The 17,608-nt window shown below is 34.4% G+C and overlaps 2 protein-coding genes, 1 non-coding gene and 1 pseudogene across 16 annotated transcripts; 2 read left to right on the top strand and 2 right to left on the bottom strand.

Moving 5' to 3' along the window:
* Positions 1-239: 239 nt before the first annotated feature.
* Positions 240-2,699, bottom strand: LOC112490573 (uncharacterized; annotated as a pseudogene).
* Positions 2,490-10,929, top strand: LOC107430483 (double-strand break repair protein MRE11). 9 transcript variants are annotated; one of them, XM_048476389.2, is made up of 23 exons: positions 2,490-2,638; positions 3,169-3,218; positions 3,616-3,751; positions 4,177-4,334; positions 4,483-4,573; positions 4,829-4,948; positions 5,034-5,102; positions 5,187-5,278; positions 5,417-5,519; positions 5,667-5,774; positions 5,875-5,937; positions 6,014-6,085; positions 6,200-6,277; positions 6,929-6,991; positions 7,092-7,152; positions 7,265-7,347; positions 7,503-7,616; positions 7,842-7,919; positions 8,258-8,329; positions 8,445-8,707; positions 9,490-9,610; positions 9,937-10,131; positions 10,502-10,929. In XM_048476389.2, exons 2-23 carry the CDS (start codon positions 3,202-3,204, stop codon positions 10,532-10,534), a joined length of 2,190 nt encoding a protein of 729 aa, XP_048332346.2. In that variant the 5' UTR covers positions 2,490-2,638; positions 3,169-3,201; the 3' UTR covers positions 10,535-10,929. The 9 variants fall into 9 exon arrangements, with proteins under 9 accessions (XP_048332346.2, XP_048332351.2, XP_048332355.2 ...); XM_048476394.2 differs by having other exon boundaries at positions 2,516-2,638; positions 3,139-3,218; XM_048476398.2 differs by having other exon boundaries at positions 2,562-2,701.
* Positions 10,930-11,234: 305 nt separating this feature from the next.
* On the bottom strand, positions 11,235-15,388 carry LOC107430470 (uncharacterized). 6 transcript variants are annotated; one of them, XR_003057140.3, is made up of 7 exons: positions 15,127-15,388; positions 14,314-14,378; positions 14,166-14,207; positions 13,169-14,057; positions 12,545-12,796; positions 11,876-12,066; positions 11,235-11,683 (listed from the first exon to the last, which is right to left on the bottom strand). XR_003057140.3 is itself a non-coding variant. In XM_016041314.4 (6 exons), the coding sequence occupies exons 1-6, from the start codon at positions 15,163-15,165 to the stop codon at positions 11,606-11,608; spliced, it is 1,365 nt and encodes a 454-aa protein (XP_015896800.2). In that variant the 5' UTR covers positions 15,166-15,387; the 3' UTR covers positions 11,235-11,605. The 6 variants fall into 6 exon arrangements, 2 of the variants coding, with proteins under 2 accessions (XP_015896800.2, XP_024932725.1); XR_003057138.3 differs by having other exon boundaries at positions 11,876-12,069; positions 12,139-12,796; positions 15,127-15,387; XR_003057141.3 differs by having other exon boundaries at positions 11,876-12,069; positions 15,127-15,387.
* Positions 15,389-17,021: 1,633 nt separating this feature from the next.
* Positions 17,022-17,094, top strand: TRNAF-GAA (transfer RNA phenylalanine (anticodon GAA)). Its single transcript has one exon. It is a non-coding gene; the product is annotated as a tRNA-Phe (tRNA).
* Positions 17,095-17,608: the final 514 nt, after the last annotated feature.

Genomic DNA, 17,608 nt, shown 5'->3' with positions numbered 1-17,608 from the left:
GAAAAAATTTCAAAGGTTCTGAAAAAGTTCTCAAATTGGCACAAAAATTTGATTACCGTAGGGCCTTCGGTAATTACCGATGAAATCTAGGGTAATCAATTTGTAGTTGTTGGAAAAATTATCGTAGGTTTCATCGGTAATTACCGAAACCCCTATGGTTATCACATTTTATCAATTTTTTAACTCCCACAAGTCTCCTAATGTGTGTTCAATACAACAACATGCCAAATATACATTCTTCAATGATTCTAAGGAGAAAAAACTCCAAAAGTTCTGAAAAAGTTCTCAAATTGACATAAAAGTTTGATTACCATAGGGCCTTCGGTAATTACCAATGAAACATACGGTAATCAATTTGTAGTTGCTGGAAAAATTACCATAGGTTTCATCGGTAATTAACAAAACCCTATGGTTATCATATTTTACCAATTTTTTGGCCCCCACAAGTCCCCTAATATGTGTTAAATGCAACAACATACAAAATATACATTTTTCAATGATTCTAAGGAGAAAAAAAGGCCAAAAGTCCTAAAAAAGTTCTCAAATTGGCACAAAAATTTGATTACCGTAGGGCTTTCGGTAATTACCTATGAAACCTATGGTAATCAATTTGTCCTTGCTTGAAAAATTACAATAGGTTTCATCGGTAATTACCGAAACCCTATGGTAATCATATTTTACCAATTTTTTGGCCCCCACAAGTCACCTAATGTATGTTAAATGCAACAACATGCAAAATATACATTTGTCAATGATCCTAAAGAGAAAACACTCCAAAAGTTCTGAAAAAGTTCTCAAATTGGCATAAAATTTTGATTACCGTAGGGCCTTCGGTAATTACCGATGAAACCTACGGTAATCAATTTGTAGTTGTTAGAAAAATTACCGTAAGGTTTCATCGGTAATTACCGAAACCTCTATGGTTATCACATTTTATCAATTTTTTGGCCCCCATAAGTCCCCTAATGTGTGTTCAATGCAATAACATGCAAAATATACATTCTTCAATGATCCTAAGGAGAAAAAACCACAAAAGTTCTGCAAAAGTTCTCAAATTAGCACAAAAATTTGATTACCATAGGACCTTCGGTAATTACTGATGAATCTACAGTAATCAATTTGTAGTTGCTGGAAAAATTATCGTAGGTTTCATCGGTAATTATCGAAACCCTTATGGTTATCAAAACTGGGGGTGCAAGAAACTGCAAAACAACGAGACATAAGAAATGATTGTGAAGGAAAACTTTTGCCCTGCTAAATTCAAAATTAGGGACTTTGCTAGCATGCAACCTTTGGTACCAAGACAAAAGAGCTTTGTTCCAATACATTTGCAAGTTCGGTCGCAAAGCAACAAGTTGCAAGAAACCCAAAAGCACTAAGCACCAAATCCTAAATTTAGCAAAATTGGAAGGCAAAATTCCTACACTTCCAAACAATCTCTCTAAATGTCCAACTTTGTTGACCAAATGCACATCTTTACCATCACCAATGTTCTTGTTGACCAACATTTCTGATAAAGGTTTAATCCATAGAATTGCTGTGAATAGAATCACCAAATAATTTGCATATACAATTAGTCTAGCAAACCATCCGCATGAAATCATTGCCAAATTAGACCTGGACTGATCAGTTCCAAGCCAAAACACTCTGGCACTCTTCGTTGCAGGCATAAATAGAAAACCAACTAAGCAAGCCATTAAAATAGCAATTGAAGATCTACCAAAACCATCAAGTGGACAAAATTGAAATCCAGAACAGAAGGACTAATTAGGAAGCAAACCATATTCCCAGCTATGGCTCCCAAAGCCCCAAAGAGAACACTCAGTTGCTTCTCCGACCTCCTCGACGCAGATTTTTCAAAAGAAACTTTGGCGAGCAACGTCAAAAACTTAAAAACACCCACAAATCCTAGTATAACCGAAACAAAACAGCCATTTGCTAAAGATCCAGATTCTTCCGATCCACCATTCAAGTAATTCTGAAGCAGCAAAAAAGAAATAACCACAAGTGAGAAGGTAAAATCATTCTGATACTCGTAGAAATAAAGGTGGGATTGAAGATGGGCATCGTCGAGCATTAGCCTAAAGATCTGAGCATTTTGTTCATCGAACTCAAACTTGTTGTCCTTAGATTTGGTCATCTTTCTAATCTCAGCATTGATTTTGGATGAGAACCCAAAAGCCGAATCGGAGGAGCCACAAAAGGTTTCCTTGTATTAAATTTAAAATAAAAGATATCCAGATTTTTTAAATTTTTTTATTGGTGTAATTGATATTAAAGGATAAAACAAAAATGATTCAATTAAGGTGGATAGATTTCATTAACACCATTCAAATATAGACATTGTGCCAAATTCTTCTTAAAATTAAAATTAACAAAAAGTAAAAAATGTGGCAAAACACAATGCAGTCTGATCCACCCCAAAAAAAAAAAAAAAAAAAAAGAGATCAGGACACAATTGGCATTTCGAAAAAACTTCAGGATAGAAGACGACAAAGTGTCTTCTTCGTTTCGGTCCACTCCCCTCCATTTCCTTCTTGCTTCTTTCAAAATTCCCCGCCACCTTTCCACTCTTCCTCTGCAAGTCTCACCGAGTCAGCTATTGATGTCGCACTCTTCTTTCCAATCCGACATATAGGTAGCATCTCAATCTTCGTTTGGTTTCCGAGAAAACGCGCGAAAAAGAAAACGAAACTCATCAGTAACTCACTATCTCACGACATGTTCGGTTGACTCAGCCTTTTGCACAATACCTGTTTTTTCTATTTGTGTTTATATATATATATATATATATTTTTGCATACAATTTCTTAGCAACCTAAAAGCACCAACTTATCTATAGGTTATTCTCTTTCAGAAAAATATTTTCGCACTGATTGTCATTATTCTAGGGTTTTGAGTTTCCGATTTTTTTATTAGTATATATACTAAAATGTGTTCCATTTATTCGTATCTGAACTTTTCAATTTTAGAAGCAAATTTGCATATTCAATTGGAAGTTTTGAGTGTTCCAAGCTTCTGGATGAGTGGATTTCTTGATCATTTGGTGGAAATAATGGCAGTATTTAGAAATAGTCAGAAGCTTGGAAACCGAATTTATGATAATGGAGTTGTTTCCACTCATTTCCTTTGATACAGATTCTTGTGATGCTGCTACTCTATTTGTAGGTTCTAAATTTGAAGAGGTCCGCATTTGTCGGCATGGGGGACTTGTCGAGGTAAAACTATTTTTGTTTTCTTTTTGCCCCCTAATCATGTAATTGGTTGCTGAGAAATATGCTTTACTAATTATAATTTTCATAAATAAGTAAATAACGGACAATGCACTCGCTGGACAGCTCTTCCTTATACATTATTAGATATACAAAATGTTTCTTATATATATCGATTGGTTAAAATGAATTGTTGACCTGCTTTTTTAGCATAATCTTTTGGTGGAAAATTGGTTCTAAATTATATATTTATTTAGCCAATTATATACCCAGCAAGCATTTTTGTGTCTCCTGGTGGATGACTGTGCCTTTAAAAAAAGGCCTTTTGAAAAGATAATACAATATCATTATCGCATTGTCTGACATATGACTGATTCCAAAATAACACGACTTCCTTTTCCAGCGAGGAGCTTAGCAATACACTTCGAGTACTTGTTGCTACAGATTGTCATCTGGGTTACATGGAGAAAGATGAAATAAGGAGGCATGATTCGTTCCAGGCATTTGAAGAGATTTGCTCAATTGCAGAGCAGAAGGAGGTGATAACTAATTTTTCTGTTAAGATGTACTTTAATCTCGTATTTTTCTGTTAAGATGTACTTTAATCTTTCTTACATATGCCTTACCACTTAGCAATTATAAGCGTTTTCAATATGTGAGTTTGTTAAATACTTAAGAGGATCGTATTTTTTATGTTTGCGTTTACACGTACTGCTTTAAATCTTATATCCTGTACTTATTTCTATCATAGGGTTTGAAAGTATTGAAATTCTGTTATTTTATTTTATTTATTTTTTTATATATTTATATATACAAATTATGTTTAAATATGTAGTAGTGGTAGCTCCTGTCCTTATCAAGTCCAAATTGGAAGAAAGAATGTTATGGGAAAGCCATATTCTATAGAAATGGGATCCCCCCTAATGTTGAATGTTATCATGCACTGACATCTATCTGCTACCAGGTGGATCTTTTACTTCTTGGTGGTGATCTTTTCCATGAGAATAAGCCCTCAAGGACAACGTTAGTTAAGGCCATTGAGATTCTACGCCGTCATTGTCTGAATGATCGGCCAGTACAGTTCCAAGTTGTTAGTGACCAGACTGTGAATTTTGCGAACTCGTAATAATTTTTATATGTGCATTTATTTGGTCATTGACTTATAAATAATATGTCCTACGCACACACATAGATTAGAACTTGTATGGACATAGACACTATTGTTAAGATTTACCCTTCAGTAAATAATGACATGCTTCTCTTTTAACAGATTTGGTCATGTTAATTATGAGGATCCACACTTTAATGTTGGATTGCCAGTATTCAGTATTCATGGAAACCATGATGATCCTGCTGGAGTGGTATGGATAGTATGGTAAAATGTTTTTGTTTTTCTTTGAGCATAGAAATATTTTCATTTTGTCTTGTTTTTGAGATCTTGAAGAGCATCTTCTTGTTAGAAAACTCTTCAAAAAGTTATTGTGGAATCATGTTTAAACAACTAAAAATGCCCATCAGCAAATATCACAGAATTTATTTATCTTCTGCTCAGATAGCAACCACTATGTTTTGATCAATATCTTTTACTTGGTTTGCTTTGTTGTGACTGTTGACAGGATAACCTTTCTGCTGTTGATATTCTTTCGGCATGCAATCTTTTAAATTACTTTGGTAAAATGGTTCTTGGGGGCACTGGTGTTGGTCAGATCACTCTCTGCCCTATTCTTATCAGGAAGGTCTGTTGGTAATATTGCCAATAGGAATCTGGAGACATCTGTAAGTCTCCTTTTAGAACAACTTATAACTCCTTGTGAATTGCAGGGTTCAACATCTGTTGCTCTTTATGGTCTTGGGAATATTAGAGATGAACGACTCAATAGAATGTTTCAGGTACTATTGGCTGAACATTGCTTTTCTGCGTTGGTATATGCTCTGACTTCAAGTATAATCATAGTTAGGTATATTATTTTGTAGACACCTCATGCTGTACAATGGATAAGACCTGAAGCTCGTGAGGGGTGTCAAGTATCGGATTGGTTTAACATTCTGGTGCTTCATCAGAACAGGTTTAGTGTGTGTACATATGTGTGTGTGGGAGGTGCACTAAATTATGCATGAAATGGAGCAATGATTGTTTATGTTCAATATTTTTTTACCTTATTGAAGTGTATTATTAAACTCTTTATCTTCTAATGATGGTTCAGAGTAAAGACAAACCCTAAAAATGCCATAAATGAACACTTCTTGCCACGTTTCCTGGACTTCATTGTATGGGGGCATGAACATGAATGCCTTGTTGACCCTCAGGTGCAACTTCATTTAAAACTTTCCCATGCACATACATGCGTATACACACATGCAAGCAAAAAAAATGCTTGTGTGCACTGTGATGTATGTTGGGTTGTTTCTTTATGTAGATGTAGTCATATTGTACTAAAATTGTTCTTTTAACAGGAAGTTCCTGGGATGGGATTTCACATTTCACAACCTGGTTCTTCAGTTGCTACATCACTAATTGATGGAGAATCAAAGCCAAAACATGTGCTTCTCTTGGAAATTAAGGTTTTCCACATTTAAATATCAAATGCAGTTTCCTGCTAGCAGCATCTATGGCTTCCATTTCCTTCCATACCATGTTTGATGTTGATATACTTTTGTATAGGGGAATCAGTATCGTCCAACCAAGATACCTTTGACATCAGTGAGGCCTTTCGAGTATACAGAGGTAATTTGTTCTCATCTTTCAATACCTATGTTGTAACTCCTGAATCTTGATCAAAAACTCAATTTTCTTGATGTAGATTGTATTAAAGGATGAACCTGATGTTGATCCCAATGATCAAAACTCAATTCTTGAACACCTGGACAAAGTGGTAGTTTTCTTGTAAAAAAATTGCTGTTGTCAAGTTATATTGGACTTGTTTAGTTTCCTTCTCAGTGCATGTTCTGTATTTTAATAGTAACTGTTCAACCCTAAATTTAATTAGGTGAGAAATCTGATAGAAAAATCAGATAAAAAGGCTGTTAACAGATCAGAGGTTAAACTTCCATTAGTCCGAATAAAGGTAACTTTTGTATTTTTTATTTATTTATTATTATGTTAAGTGATTAAGTGATTCTCAAATTTGTGCACTTGCGTCTCTGTGTTGTCATCTATCCCTTTTTCATGTGCTTCTGCAAATACATTTAACTGATTATAGGTTTCCTTTACAATTGAAAAAAGGAAAAAACAAAGACCAGAGGGTGGAAATAAGTGAATCTGCTATTCAGTTTTATTTGGATTGTACGTTTTTCTGTATTTACTTGACAATCATGTCTCCTGCCTTTTGTGGTTCATAAGTCTTCCCTCCTTTCTACCCTACATTTTCATCTTGAATCACACCCACTATCAATACTGGTATCTTTCTAGTCCTCAGGCACTTGGCATGGTCATCTAAGATGGTTCTTCCTTCTTTCAGTTGGTGCACCTTTTAGCTTCTGCTATAAAAATTTATGTTGTCTATTTTCATGGAGCCCATTGCTAGAGGATAGAGCAGTGGAAAATATTTTTTTTGGTTATCTTTTTTTATTTTTTTATTATTTTTTTTTTTAAAATATTTTTCGCTGTTTTAACTAACTCTGGATTTTTATTGATCATAGGACATTTATCATGTATGAAATATACTGAAAGCCCCTCTTTGCCCTTAACTGGTTGACTTCTCATGTTGATTTGGCAGGTCGACTATTCTGGTTTTATGACTATTAATCCGCAAAGGTTTGGACAGAAGTATGTGGGAAAGGTACCTTCATCATGCTACTTATCCTGAATCATAAGTTGATTGCTGTTCTTCTTGTGCATTTCATTCAATTATTTATGAAATAAATCGTAATATGTTTTAGGTTGCAAACCCTCAAGACATCCTTATATTTTCAAAGGCTTCAAGAAAGGGTCGATCTGAAGGTAAACTAAATATCTATCAAATGCTGGTAATATATATATATATATATATTTATCTATATATACCTTTGTCTGTAAGCTGTGTACATTACATACTATCCTTTATATTTTGTAGCTAAATTTGATGATTCTGAGCGGCTTCGCCCTGAAGAACTTAATCAGCAAAACATAGAGGCTTTAATTGCCGAAAATAATTTGGTATTGCCCATCATCTTCCTTCTTTATTTTTCATTGGTCCAGTAATATGATTGCATTTGAGTCACGGGCTCAAATGGAACTTGAATAACTTATTTTGCATGCTAGAGTTATTATAACCTAAAGGTGAATCTCTGATGGTAATATTTGTCGTGCAGAAAATGGAGATTCTTCCTGTCAATGATCTGGGTATCGCATTGCACAATTTTGTTAATAAGGATGATAAAATGGCTTTTTATTCTTGTGTGCAATACAATCTCGAGGAAACACAGGTAAGTATTCCTTTTATTTTGTTATTTTCCTAATTCTGAGGATATTACATGTGGTAAACATATTGATTTTAGATACAATTTATGTGTGCGCTTAAGTACTTCTTAAGTTGTTAGTGAACAAAAAATCATTATACTGGTATCCAAAAATTAGATTTTATTTTGTTTTATTTAAATTAGTTATTATGTATTCATGCTGATGAATATTCTATTATCCTATTGCCACAGAACAAAATTGCCAAGGATTCTGATACTTTGAAATTTGAAGAGAAAGATCTGATTCTTAAAGTTGGAGAATGCTTGGAGGTAAGAATTTTAATATTTTATATATGCTTGTATAAATATATAATTAAATAACTGGTTTTGCCATTATCTATTTTAGTTGAATTTTTGTAAATACGATTTATTTTGCCTACTAGGTATCAATGATTCCTCCTCACTAGGACCTAATGTACCAGATATTTATATATAGGTAGAAACATGTGTCTTTATGTCTCTGGTGATTTGCATGCACATCGACAATCGTTTCTTCTTTCAACTGATAGTTGACTAGGCATCACAAGGCCATTTAAGGAAGGCATACATTTATACTCCTGAGTCCCTTTAGCAAAACTATATTGTTTATATGTGTATGCCTTCTTCAGGAAAGGGTCAAGGAAAGGTCCACATGCTCCAGGGATAGCGTACTATTCACTTCCACTTCTCAGTCCTTAGAGGTAATTCCCATTTTTGTATGCTTAATAGATGGTGCTGTAGTGATTCCATGTTGCATTTGTTTCACTGCTATTTTGGGCTGAAAGCAATCAAAGTTTCTGCTTTAATTTCATGTAGGATTTAAGAAAAAAAAGTACTAGTGGAATTGGAAATGCAATTTCCTTCAGCGATGATGAAGATACAACACAGATATCTGGCTCAAAGTCTACTGCTAGAGGCAGGAAGGGGTCATCCAGGTCATCTGTTGGTACTTCAGAACTAGATACAGGTAAAACATCAACAAGAGGAAGAGGCAGGGGCAGGGGAAGGGGCAGGGCTTCCAGCATTAGCTTAAAGCAGACAACTCTGGATGCAGCTCTGGGGTTTCGCCAATCTCAGAGGTTACTGTTTTGACCTTCTAAAAGTCAACCTCTTTTTAGGAAATTATAGTTGACATTTCCTGCAGGAAAGTTGAATGAATTCATTTACATGTCAGGTTGCAAAGTTTTGACTAGCTAGTATGGTGAGGCAAATACACAATAATTTTAGATTAAGCATCAGTTGTTCTGTTGTCTTGCTTTTCTCATGAGCTTGTGGAGGTGACAGATTTCTAATATTTGTTTAAGTGATATGGACAATGAAAAAATGCATGAAACTATAAAAGGGATGAGAGTCATGGGAGAATGTCCTATCAGCCAACCATTCTGTTCAGAAAGTGTATAGTGAAAAAATGAAAAATTAATTTGTGACTCTTAGTATTGCTATGCCTATCAGAAGTAAACTTTTAGTACTGCTGAAAAGCAACTGGGATAAACAGAAACTTAAGGAGGGTTTTACTGTTGAAGCTCAGATGAGAAATCAACTCTATTTAATGTTCGAGACTTGGTAGAGAAGAAGGAGCTTGGAATGGTGAACAATACATAATAATTATATACACATATCAACTTACATTAAATATATAATATATGGAAACATATGGAAATAATATAAAGAGGCAGCTTCGTGCATTGCTTCTGCTGTTGCAATTTGTAAGCGGAAGCAGTGGTCGTACCATAAGCCATGATGAAGTAATTGAATGATTGCAATTAGAAGTCTTTGACTTCTGTTTTCTATTGCATTTATAACTTGTGACATAAACATTCATGTTTCTAGTAAGGAATATCATGTAGTGTATTTACTGCAGATCTGCATCTGCTGCTGCAAATGCTGCACTTCGAAGTGTTGCAGAGGATGGGGATAATGTGGATTCTCCTTCAAGTGAAGAGGCAGAGAGACTTGGGATTAATGAGGCTGATGACAGTTCGGTATGGACTACTCTCATAATAAATTGAACTTTTGGAATCATGTAGGCAGTAGCTTTTAATTTTCCTCTGAACGAGAGCCTCATAAGAAATTGGAACTTCTGTTTGCTCTATGTTATATAAGCCATTGGATTTGCTCAGTCTCTTTCATTTGATTATTTATATGTCTGCCATTTCATTACAAAAATATACACTGTTTCTCTATGACTCAGCCATGATATAATTGTATATATTATCTTGGAAAAAAGGAAAGAAAAATGTACATGCATCTAAAATTCAATTTTCTACTCATTGAATGATTTATTTGAATTTAATTTATCTTTATGAAGGAAAATGATGAAAGTATCCTAGGGAAAGGAAGCAAAAGGGCTGCTCCTAGGGGCAGAGGTAAAGGTTCGACACAATCCTCTAAACGGGGGAGAAAATCAGATAACACTGCATTTCATCAAATGTTTATGAACAAAGATGACGATGACGATGATGATGACAATGTGGCTAAGAGATTAAAAAAGTCTCAACCACGGGTGAGATTATTTATCTTTTTGCTAACTTTAATTTTTTTCAGTAATATTAATGTTTTCTTGACTAATATTTAGAAAATGAATACTTGGTCTGAGTATGGAACAAATCTAAACTCTCATGCTCTTTAGCCTATGGTACAGATGGACAATCTTCAGTATCAAAGCTAACTATGAATATTATAAAATATATGATGGTTTATCTTCAAATTAAAATGTCAGAAGTTCAAATAATGTCTGTGGCTGTTCTCATATATTTCAGTGGTGTTTTATCTTCGTCTTATTATGTCAAATATTAGTTTGTAAAGAGCATCTGAGCCTTTTATTTGTTTCGATATTTGGAATTGCACATGACATTTTCCTTCCCCTTTTGTAGGTTACAAGAAACTATGGCTCTCTGAGAAGGTAAATAGCATTAAGATGCATCACCACACTTCTACAAGTGGGGTCAGTAGAAGTTTTATTGTGGTGCATGACCCATATACAATTTGTTGGAACATGGCAAGGAGCAAAGAGTGGAGAATTTTTTTTAGGAAGTTTCTCTTATATTGGCAGCAATGAGCGTGGTGATCACATTGTTCATTAAAGTGCCATCTCAGGAGGAAGAAAATAGTACAAAGATGAAAATTTTCTATTACAAAGATGAAATTTTTCTTGCATGATTTTCCGTTTTTCTGTCCCAGCGCTAGCAAATTGCAAATTTCTATCCCTTGTATATCAGTATGTACATGTAAGTAGAATGAAGTGACCTCTATTTCTCTCAATTGGCATGCTGTCAAAATGAAATTACGTTGCACTGGACTATATCGTACTGTGTATAAGATATGCATCCTACTAGTTAGAAGGTCGTCCTTTATAGAGTTGGGTTAGCTAGGCGAAATTGGGAGGAAAATTAGTTTAACTTTGAAGAAACCATGTTGAGGAAATTCATAGAAGAGCGAGCTCTCATAAGAAAAGAACAAACCAAAAAACCCTATACAACAGAAAAATCAGACTGACGCAACCACGAAGCGATACAAGGAAGCACTGCAAAATTCTCTGGGACAGAGAAACAGCAAGTAAAATGTGGAAAGCCACAAAAACCAACATTTTTCACCAAAAACTTGGAATAGGGGCAAAAGCTCTGTTGTTTCATTCCATGTTTCCTCCAGTGTTGGAAATGATGTTGGTTTATATCATCTATATACATACAAGAATTTCTAGGCAGCAGCAGCATTATATCATGGAAATGACGTTGGTTTATATCATCTATATACATACAAGAACTTCTAGGCAGCAGCAGCCTTATATCATGGAACATGGAGCGTCCCTGGATCGCCTTCTTAGTGTTTATCAAACTGCATTGACCTCTTCCTTTCTCCGGCTCAAGAAATCAGCTTTCTTTTTGTATGTCTCGTTCATTGAAAATGCCATTTATAAGAGAAAGTCAGCTCTTTTTTAAAATGCCTTTATAAGAAAACTGATAGACCGCAGCATTATTTTACCGAACATGAATGACTTTTTGGCCCTGGCTTATGTTCTTAGGGTTCTTCAAATTGCATTGATCCCTGATTTTTCCCTGCTCACGAAAAATGTTCAAGTAATCAGCTCTTTTGTGAGAGTATCATCAGTTGAAAACCCAAGAGAAGATGCACTGAATTGGTTAGTAGTACATTAGGATGGCAAGGGATGAAAATTATGTTTTCTTGTTAACAAACATGATTTTGAAGCCACTAGTCCATGATTAAATGAAAGAAATCTATGAACTTACCAAATCTGCCAAAATAATTTGTTTCAACTTGAAGAACATATGAGAGAAATCTTCAATAACCCTCTACTCCCAATCCCAAAGTGTAAGCAAAAGGCCTCCCTTCCACTTCTGTATCTGATGTTCTACTCAGTTACCTCCACAACTAGAATAACCAGAGTGGAGGTATAGGACCTGCTGCAACCTCCCTAGAGCTACTGAAGAAACCAGTTTCAGAACCATTAACAAGAATTTAAGAGGGCAGAAATAACAACAAAAATACACACCTCCCATTTCCGATCCTCCCATCCAAATCAAACCTATCCATCCAGAAAACAGAGCATAGCTCCCATTATACATGGAAACTAACACTATTTCTGTCCCTGAATGTGGAAGAATGTGTTCCCTCTACTCTTTTTGTTGAATATCAACGTTAATAGACCCTAAATCACACCTAGTTTCTTTCACTGGAACATCATGGTCATAAGGACAAAATGAAAGGCATAATATTTGGCAATCTAGAAGATTTCACAATTTGCACTGTTGATCTCAATCACAAGTTTTGGAACCAGGCTTTCAAGAAAGGGTTACTTTGGTTAGTTAGCAGTCATAAGGAGGGTGAAACTGAGTTCCATTTTTCCTTTGAAAATGATGCAGGGAAAAAAATTCATAGATAACCGTTAGCATTTATACCTGTAGGCGTACTGGTCCTTCTCTACCATTCCTTAGCTGTACGCTATGCTTTATCACTTTTTGATCCCCCACCGTGCTTCTAGCTGCGACACTTCTAGTATTGCACTTCTGGCTTGTCACGTTCTCTTTTCCATTACCTCCCAACCTAACAGCCTCTGATTTCTCCTTGGGCTTTGAAGCAGCAGGAGTTGAGTTCTGTTCATTAACTCTAGATGATACCAAAGCTCTTTTGCGGAAAGTCTGATGTTGAGCCTGAAAGAATCAACACAATTCATGTTATTATTGTTCTTGATATTCCAAGACGACAACTTTAGGATTTTTAAATAGCTTTTCAGCAATATCATTTTTGGATTTTAAGAATAAGTATTCACCAGGGAAAAAAATGATGCTGATCAACTACAAGCAAAGCATAATTGTAACAAGAAACTTTATCACCAGGGTGAGTATCTAATTTGTGACATCCAATCATCATGAGGTAGTCTACACTAGTTTGACATAATTTGTAACATTCAGTCTTATTGATTATTAGCTTACAGTGTTTCATCAGTTGGTTACAAATGATTTCAATTTTTCACTCCTAAAAAATTGTTGACATGGGTTTCTCAGATTTCTACAGCTTCTCACCTTTTGTTTTGCAGCTTCCTGGTAGGATGACTTGACAACATTAGGTTTGCCTTCCCTTTTGTTATTTGAGGTCGCTTCACCATGCTTCATAATAGATGACTTCACTTCATTACCATATTTTATTTTGCTCTTGGCTGCATGAGTCATCCTTCCCACATTTCTGCTATCTGGGGTACTTTCTTTTGGCCTCACTAATGAAGATTTTGATCTCCCAGCATTATGATTGGGATTTGAAGAAGAAGCCACACTTGACTTACTGGATGAAGATTTATGGCCACTTGATTGCTTTTTATCATCTCTAATCTCCACTCTCGATGCTTGTCTTGTAATACCACTTTTTCGAAGATTAATCTTCACAACGGACAAGAAACTACTCGTGTGACCAAATGTTTGGCTAGATACATCCACAACCTTCTGTTCTCGTTCCTCACCACTCTCAGACGTAATGGTGCTTACTGTCCTACTTTCATTTGCCTTGTTTGCCACAGAACTCAAACCGCTTGTAGAATGCCCATGAGAGGATTTAGGATAAGAGAACTTTTGTATTACAAATCCACTATGACTACTATCACTAACAACATTTGATTTTGAGTTGGTAGTTTCTTTTGAACGTATAGATTGAAATTTCTGTTTTATTTCACTGCAAGATCCTGAATTCATGTATGTAGGTTTCTGGCTCGGAACCTTAACTGGGTGCAGCTTGTTCAATGTAAAATCCTGATTCTCCACTTTCCAATCCTTGCTCCTATACTCCTTGCCTCTTGATTTAGACACAGAAGTTGGAAGCTTTGGTGAAGATGGTTCCAAAATGTCCATGTCCAACATCATACTCACCTCTCCAGAATGAGAAAATGCAGACTTCAACTGATGAGAAGAAAATTGGTGGAACCTAACAGTTAAATAAATCCACTTACAGATTAGCAATCTTAGCTTTTGACAAGAAGTTCAATAATAGTGAAGAAGAACGCTCAAGTAAATGGGAGGAGAGGATATTTACTGATGGGATGTGTAGAACCACTGGTCATCACTGCAAAATAACCTAAAAAGAAAAATATGCAATTGCCATCAAAGATTAAAACGTAAAGTTGTAAACTAAACAACGGAAACATAACAACTATCTTATGAACGTTGATATGGAAATTCACTTGTCTGGTTTGTTGGATTTAGCTTCCAAGGAGAGATCAACCCACATTGGCGCTTCGATCTCTTCCTGTTCCAATCATCAAAGATTGAATAAATTTTGAGATAAACAGATATGAAAACGTGAATCTATATATGAAAGGACAATAGGAATACTACAATCAAGAAACGCCAATTTTGCGGTAGATAGAAAATTAGAAATATTGGGTAAGTTAGAAAACGCAGGATATAGAAAGACTGACAGGAAATGTATCAATATGAAAATTAATAGATGAAACAGGCAAGCTAAAAGCTTTGTGGATTGGGAGCCAATCTGATCAAAATCAGATGAATAAAACAAAAATTAAAATTAAAATAATAATAAAATTATATAAAAATTAAAGAAATTAAAAGAAAATATTTCAAAAGAATGATGAACAGAAAAGCCGGATTACAAACATAACCTGAAAAAGAAAATTAAAAAAAAATAAAAGAAAGTCACGTCTGTTTAATCCTACCCAGAAACTAAACTTACAAATCAAACAAACCGAGACAAAATCCATACCAATAACGAGACCAAGAATCAAACTCAAAAGACCCCAACTGGAAACCTGAAGGAAATTCTATATAGGCTATACATAGTTTTCAACAGCATAAAGCTACAAACTTAAAAAGAAAAGAAAAAAAAAAAAACCATATATCAATTTTTCTTGCGAAAATTAAAACCCATAATTCCATGCAAACAAAATTATATTTACAAATCAACAAAAAGCCCAGAAAATGCTACAACAAAAAGAACCAGAAAGAGGAAAGTTTGAATAAAGCAAGAAGATTCTAACCAAAAAAGCCCAGTGATCGTTGTCAATCTGGAAAGCCATTTCGTTTCCTATTTTACCCTTTTCTTAGATGCGAAAAATTCCCCAAAAAAATTTTGAGAATGGAATCGTAGAAAAGTTAGGGATTTGAGGTGATAGAAGGAAGGTCCCGATATTCCTCCATTCTCAATCATGTGTACACTATATTGGGCTGGCTCTTCGCCTTTCACGCTGTGTCTCATAACAGAGCAAGGACGTTCTACTCTCTCTGCGAATTTAAGCGCCACGTACTGTACTGCTACTCTGCTTTTAGGGTCTCAATTAGTATTTCCCTTGACTAACTTTGAACCGTCGGATTCATTGACTTTTTCGGGTATCAAATCTTGCAAACGAGAAATGTATAGATTTGCGGTGGACCCTTAATTTGATGGCTGAGATCAGTTACCACGTGTAAGGTGGGTGGTGCGATATTTTTATATATACAAAAACTCGATATTTGACCGTTAGGATGGCAGGGATTCAAATTACTCCATAGGAGGAAATTTTATTGGTACTCGTTGGTCATTCTTTTACATGAAGGACAAGTGAAATCAGAATTTCTTTTTTTGTTTTTTTTCCTTAAAGTCGAATAATGTCTGCTCAGTAAAAAATTTATTTAAAAAAAAAAAAAAGTTGGAATGATGATTGGACTTTTCCTTCAAAATTTCTTTTTCCCTCTTTTCTTCTTTTAGTTGATCGATGGAGGAGCTGATATAGCTAAAATTTTCAAATTATAAAGAACTTGAGGGATTTTTTTTTTTTCTTTTTCTTTTTACATTTTATTTTTGAAAAAATAGAATATGAATTAGAGCTAACTTGGTTCGATCCAAGAGTCTATACATCATATATTATTCAAAATGAAAAATAAAAAAATAAAAAAATTGAAACATCAATAATAATAATAAAAAAAATTATCCAACCAAAATTTAATAATCTATAGTAGGAAAGTAGGGCTGATGTAAAAATATTTTGGATTAGAATGAACTCATATTTGATATAATGGTTTAAAATGAAAATTTGCATGGTTCTAATGAAATTGTTAATGCATAATTTAGGCAGAGGAAAATTCCTTAATGCATAATTAATGTGATTTTTGCAATATGGCCGACAACTCACTAAAAGCAAAAATATTCAACATCATTTAGTAGAAGTGAAATTTTCTGTTGTTGTGTGTTTGCTTTTTTGGTAGTAAGTTGTTTAGTGTTTTTTCTTAAAAAAAAAAAAAGGAAAGAAATTGTTGTGTGTTTGTTTGGTCAACAAATATATGTGAATCATCCTTTAGAACTAATAATAGGGCATTCAAAACCATCTCCAACTACACTTTATCATATGTTAATTGGGAATGCAACAAATTGTTGTTGAAGGTTTTAAAGTTTGGGCTGTAAGTTTTGGAATCTACCTTATATTCTATATTTAATCATCTTGAATAAAATAATTTATTATTTACTTGTAAAATAATCCAGTCAGTAATAACCATAATGATACTCTTAAATTTTATATTCAACACTTTATAATATAATATCTTCACTAATTTATCAATAATAATAATAATAATAATAATAATAATAAAAACTGCAAATTGTTGACTTCTTAAGTGACTTCATCAAAGAAATCCTAAATAATGTTAAATAAATATTTTCTAAAAAATAAAACTAAATAATATTTTATAGCACTAGTAAGAGGTGAGGGTGGCGACACTGTAGTAGTGGAAAGTAACAAGAAATTGTTGATTCATTGAGAAAAAAAAAAAAGAAAGAAAGAAAAACGGAAAATGAAGAGAAATTGTTTTTCTTTTTCAGGCAACGTGGTTATGAATTAACTATTTATTATTAATAATATGATTTATTTGTTATAAGGAAAAAGAAAGACATTCTCACATCGCGGGGATAGCTCAGTTGGGAGAGCGTCAGACTGAAGATCTGAAGGTCGCGTGTTCGATCCACGCTCACCGCATTTTATCGGTCTTTGAATCTAAATAACTGTCAGCGCAGACCCCACTGTAAATTCATCCTTTCTAGAGTTTTCATATCTATATATATATATATTGTTTTTTTGTGCCTTCAACTTCGAGCAATTTGAAAGCATCTTATCCATATCCAATAGTACACGACAGTTTCCATTTACATCTACCCAACAATCTGCCATGGAAATCACTACTACGCCCAAAAAAATATATATATATATATTTTTAAGAAAAAAAAAAAAAAAAAAAAGGGGAAAAAATCTGCCACGGAAGTCCTGGTTCTATAAGTGCCACACAAGTGGAAATTTGCCACACTAAAAAAATAAATAAATAAATCACAGACACACTATCAAGTGGTGGGCTCCAGCACGAGATAAAATGTGGATAGAAAGATGTGAGTTGGAGATGCTTAAAAATCCTTCCAAGCTTTCTCATTGGTTCATTTATACCTCTCAAACCCCACCACAATATTTTCCACTTCTTTCATTCTTAACCACCCATCTA

This window comes from Ziziphus jujuba, chromosome 1 (genome assembly GCF_031755915.1).
Source record: "Ziziphus jujuba cultivar Dongzao chromosome 1, ASM3175591v1".
NCBI lineage: Eukaryota > Viridiplantae > Streptophyta > Magnoliopsida > Rosales > Rhamnaceae > Ziziphus > Ziziphus jujuba.
This window is presented reverse-complemented; position numbering and strand designations above follow the sequence as displayed.

Bases quoted from the DNA above. Each gene is read 5' to 3' on its own strand.
- LOC107430470 (XM_016041314.4), bottom strand. From the start codon at position 15,165: ATGGCTTTCCAGATTGACAACGATCACTGGGCTTTTTTG. The intron at 14,379-15,126 runs GTTAGAATCTTC...TGATTGGAACAG, and splicing joins ACGATCACTGGGCTTTTTTG to GAAGAGATCGAAGCGCCAAT. The intron at 14,208-14,313 runs GTGAATTTCCAT...TTTTCTTTTTAG, and splicing joins AAATCCAACAAACCAGACAA to GTTATTTTGCAGTGATGACC.
- LOC107430483 (XM_048476389.2), top strand. The intron at 4,335-4,482 runs GTAATAATTTTT...CTCTTTTAACAG, and splicing joins ACTGTGAATTTTGCGAACTC to ATTTGGTCATGTTAATTATG. The intron at 6,278-6,928 runs GTAACTTTTGTA...TTGATTTGGCAG, and splicing joins TTCCATTAGTCCGAATAAAG to GTCGACTATTCTGGTTTTAT.